Source organism: Strix aluco, chromosome 13, assembly GCF_031877795.1.
Source record: "Strix aluco isolate bStrAlu1 chromosome 13, bStrAlu1.hap1, whole genome shotgun sequence".
In the NCBI taxonomy this organism is placed as follows: Eukaryota; Metazoa; Chordata; class Aves; order Strigiformes; family Strigidae; genus Strix; species Strix aluco.
This window is the reverse complement of record NC_133943.1, coordinates 1,306,066-1,314,399: the sequence shown is the minus strand read 5'-3', so window position 1 is coordinate 1,314,399 and position 8,334 is coordinate 1,306,066. Positions and strand designations below refer to the sequence as shown.

At 44.9% G+C, this 8,334-nt stretch overlaps 1 protein-coding gene across 3 annotated transcripts in view; it reads right to left on the bottom strand.

The window, feature by feature from the left end:
• Window positions 1-3,240: 3,240 nt before the first annotated feature.
• The window catches only part of NR3C1 (nuclear receptor subfamily 3 group C member 1), a 74,066-nt gene continuing 68,972 nt past the window's right edge, over window positions 3,241-8,334 (bottom strand). For all 3 annotated transcript variants that reach the window (XM_074838927.1, XM_074838926.1, XM_074838928.1), the window contains exon 9: window positions 3,241-7,483. In XM_074838927.1, coding sequence (XP_074695028.1) covers window positions 7,331-7,483 — 153 coding nt within the window. In that variant the 3' untranslated portion in view covers window positions 3,241-7,330. The remainder of the gene's footprint in view (window positions 7,484-8,334) is intronic.

Below are 8,334 nucleotides of genomic sequence, written 5' to 3'. Positions count from 1 at the left end.
GCCTCATTAAAGTGGAGAGTAAAAAAGATGGGGGGAAAACGGGAGGAAAAAGAAAGGAAGGAGGAAAAAAGAAAAGAATGGAGAAGAAAAAACTCTTGAAAAGAGTTTAGAAATGATGCCCTGGCCCTGCTGGGTGCCTGCCCTTGCAGGGGCGCTGGGGGAGCTGATCTGGCCCCACGCCCCGGCATCCCAGGCACCATGTGGCTCTCGCCGGGATGCTCCCGAGAGGGTTTGTCGTCCCTGCCAGCACAAATCCTGCCCACGGCGGCTCGTCAGGCCCCAGAGCTTCGCCCAGGGCAGCGCAGGGTGCCTGGCCAGGGGCTGCCATGGTGGGGTGAGCAGCGCCGCAGCAGCCCGATGCCGAGAGCCCGCTCACGCTCATTCTTAAAACAAAGAAACATCCCAAAAGCAAAAAAAAAAACCTCCCAGCAAGTGTTAGGAAAGGAAAAATAAAACCCCAAGCATGGCTTTTCTGAGCTGCCGGGGGAGCAGAAGCTGCGTTTGGGAGCAGGCTGGGAGGGGATCCAAGTGCCCCCTGCTCTGCTCCTCCTGCAGTTGCAGCTCCGCCACCGAGCGCCGGCTCCCAGCCGTGCCCACTTCACTCCACTGGGCACGATGGGTCACTTTTTTCAGCATGTATCACATCAAGCAGAAAGTATAACCCCTGTCCTGTCGCATTAGCAACGCAATTAGCGGCCATATTAGATGCTGCATCAGCAGTTTTCCCTCAATCTTTTCATGCGGTTTGACCTTGAATCAACAGAGCCTATAATTAGAAGGATTCCACTTACTTGTTATTTTTTAAACTTAAAGTTCCCTGTTGTGACCTCGGAGAATATCCTTAATTATGCTTTGGCGCTGTGCCAAGCCCAAGATGTATTGAATAAGACTATTTACCACCATCACCCCTCCTCCAGGTTTGCTTCGGAGCGAGTGTTTATCAACTGTTCCATGCGCTCGGGCGTTTGAGATTGATGAACTTTTAATCCCCTTCAGTGGGTTTCTCTAGTTACCGCTCCTCCAGTCACACTTTGACAAGTTGAATATTCACACCTTATTTTAAAATGTACATATACTATATATAATATTTTCAGGCCCACCAATAAATGGAATTACCAGGAATCTGGCCAAGGCCCCAGCAAAGGTCCGCGCTGCCCTCGCACGTGGTGCCAGGATGCTCCGGAGCTCAGCACGGGCAGGGGCTGGGCAGGGGCCGTGCAGGCAGGGAGGCTCAGCCCCCTTCCCGGGGGCTCAGCCCCACGGCTCCTCTGCCCACGGCCAAGGAGAAAGCAGCACGTTGTGGGCTGTCCCAGAGGCAAACGCAAAGTCAAGAGTGCTCGAGCTGGGAAATCGTAAAGGACAAAGCTGTAAAAATGGCATTTAATGGCATCTTTTCCAAACCAGTCTGAAATGCCATCATTTTATGGGGATAGCATGAACAAAACAAAAATCACAAATTTCAACCTCATGCTGAGTTGTACCCAAATTTCCTGGAAGAACTGCAAAATAAGACAGCGGGCGCGAGGGGGGCTGCCCGTCTCCCTGCAGCTCAGCCCCAACCCCTGAACCCCCTGAACGGGCCAGGGGAGATGCAGGAACCCCACAATGAAATGGATTCGGGTTTTGTATCGCTCATTTCACAGATACTTTTGATGTAAATCATTTCGTAAATGCAATAGGACAGATCGGATTTGGGGTGGAACGTGAAGACAGCCAGGAGCCGACGGACTCTGCCGTGAAGCGCGTGGGAGCCCCGGAGCTGGTACCGCAGCCATAAAGCAATTATTTTATCTTCATATCTGCTGTATCTCCTTAGAGCATCTTTTCCTAATTGTTACACGAATAAATGCAGTCATCCTAAATCCCGTTCCTGTGTTGCCTCTGACCCCAACCTGCGGCCGTCTAGCTTGGGAAGTACCAAAGTGAAATTTGTACAAGCCTTTGTTTTAATTGCAAACAATTCAAAGAAATCATTCCCTGCTGGGAAGTTGGCCTTTTAATGCTGCTATTAAATGAAATTTTATTATAGCACGAATCTCGCCCTGCTATTCAATGGGGGTAAAGGCGTGAGCTGTGTTAAGGAGCAGAACTCAGCAGTTTTAGCTACTGACGGTTGGAGGATACGCTGCTTTTTAAAAACTGAACTGGCCTCCTGGCAGGAAAGGAATTTTATGGCAGTGGTTTTTGGTCTGGGGCTGTGAGACTTTCTGCATACCAAGTGCAACGTCTTTACCACCCACCCACAGCCCAGCGGAGGCATTTTTCAGCGCTGCTCATTTAGGAAATACTTTTTCCCAAGTTTGGTTAAATTCCGCTTTTGGAAAGCCAAGACCCTGTCCCGCAGGGCCCCGCCCCAGCAGCCCGAGGGCAGTTTGACCCCTCAGTGTGGATTCCCGCGCCCCGGCCCGGCATCGCTGCCCGAGGCTGTCGGGGCTCTGCCCGCCCTGTGCACATCGCCCAAAAACCCCCAAAATAGTAATAATAATAAAAAAACCAGAGCAATGACATCGTTCCAAGTACCCCACCATCAACGAGGGGCAGCCCCATGCAGGCAGAGCCCCAGCACCACCCCAGCAGCCGCGGCCCCACCGGGGCTGTGGCGGGACGGGCCCAAAATCAGGAGGTGCAACGACACCAGAGCGGGTGCGAAGGCACCACGTGTGGAAACACCAAGATTCACCACGTGAACACCCAACGCTTTGTGCTGTATTTTGTATTTTCCTTCTACCACTAAACTTTTTGGCATCAGCACCTGCCCTGGTAAAGAGCTTTTATCAGCATTCTGACAAGTATCAAATGGGTAAGAACAAAACAGATTCTAAATCAATTCTAACTTTTGTTTCTAAATGCCCTTTGTGCTGTTCGCCAGCTCAGCCACCCCGGCAGCTTTCGGCCTCTCTGACGTGTGCTCGAGTCCATTTGCTGGGGTGCACAGACCTGAGTTTGATCTGATTACAAAACTGTGGCGCCGATTCCCCTCCAGAAAAGGGACGTTACGGACGCAGCAGCAAACCCATTGAGGTCTGGGAAAGGCAAGGACTGATCCTCCATTGAACTGTTAAACCTGACCTTGACTGTCAGGAATTCTCCCACTCTGGAACTGAACTACAGCAGCAATTCGCTGTAGTGGAATTCCCGCAGATGAGGCGAACGACGAGAGCAACGTGAATGAACGGGCTCGGCTGTCAGACCCAATCCCTTCCAGGTACTCAGCAAGAACTCTACAAAACCATTTGGAACCATTTAATGAAAAAAGCAGAATTTTATTATATGGTTTCTGTCCATTATTCGGCATTGCTGTAAATGGCTCACATTTACTGCAACTTCTGTACAGATGTGTGGCTTTGTATTACCAGAACAGCAAATTTAAATGAAAAAATAAATGTTCAACAATTCCACACAAGCTTTTACAGTCCAACATTTCACTGAGTAGGTGAAAACTACAGACTTGTTACTACAGAATTATTCAGCATGAATAAAAAACTACAACTTTTATTTTTAAACAGGAGTCACTGGTTTAATTTTTTTTTATGCTGTTTAAAATTACTGTGATAAAAATAATGATTTTTTAATAATGCCATACACCGGTATGATATAGGATTTGTCCCCAGTATATATCTTTTGTTTAATATACAAAATAGAATAATGACACATCGCTGACTCTATGCTGTTATGCAAGTTAGTTTGGAGGTGGGGGATATTTTCATACACACAGCCTTTCATCGGAAAACGAGTGCCTCGTGCTGGTCGAGAGGCCCCGATCCTTCCCTGGAAATTTGGTTCCTATGTAACATCGATGGCTCAGCAACACCTGGTTGCAGACTGGGCTAAGGATGGAGCTGAACTAGTACAGGATAGATACGATCTTTAGAAAAACCTCCCTCCAAGGTTTGACCCTGAAGTCCCCACTCGCTGCAGTTCGACTGCGGGAAACAGGATTGAGCTGATGGTCATCCAGGCACTTCCTCCCGTTTTCTACCTTTCCTGGTGAAAACGGCGAGCTCGTTTTTCGGCTTCGGTTGGCACCTCTGCCCAGCCCCCCCCGCTGCCCAGCTCCTACCCCCCAGCTCGCCCCCGCTCCCCTCCCTCCGGCCGTTCCCAGCGGCGGGGCCCGGGCTGGCGGCGGCGAGCGGCCGGCCCTCGGCCCTCGCTCGGAGACGTGCACTTTGTGATAAGGCACTGAAGAGACAAAGTCAGAATTCTCCCTGCTTTATCCAGAGTGCAGATACTACCCACTGCTACAAGGACTACGGATACACACAACATGGACTCCTCACTCCCTATGAAAGCACTACACATTCTTAATTGTGAAGTTCAAAACTCAACAGCACGTACAGGACGATTGCTTTCTTCTAACATCACAGTCTCTTTTTTTTTTTTTTCCTTAAATCCATAAACTAAAAATGAATAGACAGGCATATAGACAAAAAGGGGGTAGAGAGCCTCTCTTCTCCTACGGTATCGGTCCTCTCAGGGTGGTGATAATTTGTTCGCGTTCACTGTAGTTACTTTTCTGCTGGCAAAAAAAAGAAAGTTTTGTATCTTTGTGTATACAAACACACAGACTCTTGCCCACGCGCACCCACACGCACGCACCCGCCCTGTCACGCAAGCTCAGATTGAGGTACCTGGGGATGCAATTTTTAAAAACATTCGCTAAAGTCAAAACAGTTTTAAGTGAAGAGCCCACCTGGAACCACAGAGTATGAAACTCCTATCTGTATCTCAAACGGGTCGCGTCAATATTGAGTTGGGTTCAAAGTTATCATTAAAATACTGAACTTTACCTTAACTGTTACAAAATGTACATGTTCTTTACAGATCAAAGAGAAGAGCATGATTACTTTTTTTTTATTAAAGATGATATTTTACTCCAAAGTACTGAATATAATATCTTTTTTCTTAATAGGTATAACATTCAAAAAGAGATTTAAGAAAGGATGAAAATTTAGTTTCCCATTTCACTTGGAAACAAACTTTTGCTGAACAATAGAAACGCACTAGTGTATCGTGAACAACCTACGCTCGGTATTTACATATTGCTGGTACCTGTATGCCTATTATTGCCAAATTTTTGCTGTGGCAGGCGAGGCTGTATATGAAATTAACCCCGTGTGTTCCAAGCCGCACGCGTGCCTGCGCACACGCGTCTTTCCCGTTTACATTTTTTGCAGCGGAGTCCGGCTGAGCGACGGCTCGCGAATGGTGACCGGCCATACAGATAGGAGTATTCCATCCAAGCTCCAACTCGCCTTTTTACACAGTGATTCGATAAACTGAAAACCCACCCTAAAAGCACCCACTGAACACAGGTTTTCCTTTCCAAACAGAGAACTTCTTTGGATACTAAACACCGATGCCGTCAGCACTACCTCCAGACAAACCACAACTCGTACGGGTTACCATTCAGCATATTTGTGACCCCTACAAAAAATATAATTACATGTATCATGATAAAGCGATCTGTCATCTAAAAATCATCCTTATTATACACTATACAAGCTATTTTACAATCATTTAATAAATTGCTTTTAAAGCTGCAGTAGCCCTTCCCTTCTTTTCTCGGATCAGCGAATATACCGATTATACATATTTGAAACTATAACTAAATATAAAAATATATTAGGTTTTGTATTTTATCAGATGATCTTTCTCTTTTCTATTACACAAATAATCTGGCCACTTTGCGTAAAAATCAAATTTTAGAGTGGCTTAGTAAATATTTAAATTTTGAGATACAGAAAATTGTTAAGGTGCACGTAGAAAAGGCTACTACAGCTTCTAAACGTTTTAAAATATAGTTATTGATGGCAACGAGGAGAAATCCACAAGACCTATGGGGGTTCCATGGCACGCCAGTAATCCGTATGAAGGGACGCAGCCTTACAAAGACAGAGAGTTTGACGTACGACTCTAAGACCACAAAATCAGTAGCGGAGCTTTCCTGCTCTCCAGGAAAGGGGGTGAGCGAGCCGGTGGCAGGTGGAGATGGGCAGGGGGGCTCTGAGCACACGGAGTCTGTACATCCGGAGCGACGGGCGGGCGGCGCGGCCGCCCCACCCTGCTCTGCTCCGCGGCGCGGCCGGCCGGCGGGGGGGGACGGGGCGTCGCGCCGAAGGAGAGATCTCGAGAATCGATACAAGAAACGGAACAAAACCAAACCGCTGGGCGTAATTACATGTCTGCCTCTTAAGTCAATGGTATTTTTCCATATATACTTGTATGATGATCGATTTAAGTGTATAGAAAATGTGAGTTTCTCCACACAGAAGTAAACTTTTCTTAAGCTATGCATATTTTCCTGAAAATTTCCTGATGGGCAGTCAGGACTGATCTTCTTGGCATCAATGCAGCCCATGACTCTTATAGTTATGGCTGTTGCATTATATGCAAAAATCAGGCTTTTTTTTTTTTTTCAATATATAAAATAACCTGCTCATTTACATCCAGTTAGGACTGGGTTAATTTTCTTTGAATCTGCATATCCAACACTTTTGCACATATACCAAAAGTATTTGTTTCATTCGCATCTATTTAAATTAGATTTGAGAGTGTTCTCCCACCCACCTCGGCCCTTAAAAAATGTCAAACTTTTATGGTCACTTTGACAAGTTCAAAGCTATTAGGTTAGAAAAGCCCAACCCATTTGCACACGCATATACTCAAGGATTACTGTCTAGAGGTCATTTAGGAAAGCTACGAGCTGCCCCACCTTAAAAAACCAGCTGTACAATAGGCATCTTGAAGTATTACAAAAAAATTATGTAAGAAAAAATGAACAAGCCTAGTTCACGGTATATAAAGTTAAAGGAAATTGCTAAAACCAGACAGTAATAGCTATAAAAGGCACAACTTCCCTTTTCTGATATACACTTGTAAACTTTCTTCAGGTTACATGCATAAACCAAAATGCTACCTTAACTTTAAAAAAAAAAAAAATCCAGAACACTTTACCAAAAAAAAAAAAAAAAAAAGCCTAGGAAATTGTCTCCAGCCAACTGCAGAAATTAATTAGCAGAATGTTCGTGTAACAGCCTCAGATCTTGTCACTGGTGGTTTTGATGCATCCATGGATGTTGCACGAGGGGAGAGATAATTTCTGACAAGCAAGATTTATTTTCCTTTCCTTTCTCCCCAATTATTTACCAAATGTGAGAAATCCGCTGCTTCTATAGCCTAAATCTTGGCCCTCTGTAAACCACATGTAGTGCATAATTACAAAAGGAACACCGCTGAAAGGACAAAATTAACAAGTTCTGTAGGTTTTTTCTTTACAAAAAAAAGCTATCATTTGATGTTTTCTTAAGGCAACCCTTTTGTATTAAGGCAGTCACTTTTGATGAAATAAGAGCTTCTTGATATTTCCATTTGAATATTTTGGTATCTGATTGCTGATGATTTCTGCCAACATTTCTGGGAACTCAATACTCATGGATTTATCCAAAAATGTCTGGAAGCAAAAGCTCAGAAGATTTTCAACCACCTACAAGTGATAAAGCAAAGAATTACTTTCACACGAATACATACAGAAGAACTATTAACCTACATCCTTCCTTCTTCCTAACTTCCGCAGCCAGGCCCGGGCCAGCCCCCAGCCGAACACACCTCCCAGGCGCTCGGGTAACGCTTGGGGCGCGGGGCAGACACGCGTTATCCTCGTTTTAATTAGTAAGTCTTGCAAATGGCATTCTAATATAAAACAAGGGAGCAGATCGTGCAAGTTCTTTACAAATACCGAAGAGATTCTGTATCAATTCCCATTCTAGCATATAAATATCATACATATGGATAAGCTTCATAAGATCTTTCCAAGTGCTTGGTACGCTATCAAGAAAAAAATATTTTTTGAGGTCTCAGAGTTTCCCTTGCCTTATCCAGCTTAAAGACTACTTGGACTGCTTTGCACTATATGCACAATTTAGACTGCATACCGCAGAAGGAGACAGCCTGAATTCTGAAATTCCTTGCAAAATTAGACTGCTACTAATACTAAAAATAGCACTGATGCATTATTTTAACACAGTTTCAAACAATTCTCTAGATTCTTAAGTAGTTTGTCTCTGAGATAATACGGTTTTTAAACTTCACATCTCTGCTACTACTGCAAAATCATTTACAATTTCCGAGTCCCTCCATTTTAAAGCAACATCATTTAAAAAACTAAAGACTGAAAATTATATTAATTATAAAAATAATTGCTGCAGAGTCCACTGCAAAAGTCATCTAAAGGCACCACGTTCATCTCCTTCAATTAGCCTTTGGTTAGACATAGGGGAGCGTGACCGCCACCTCCACCCCGCCCTGCCCCAACGTTTATCCCTTTAAATAAAAGGA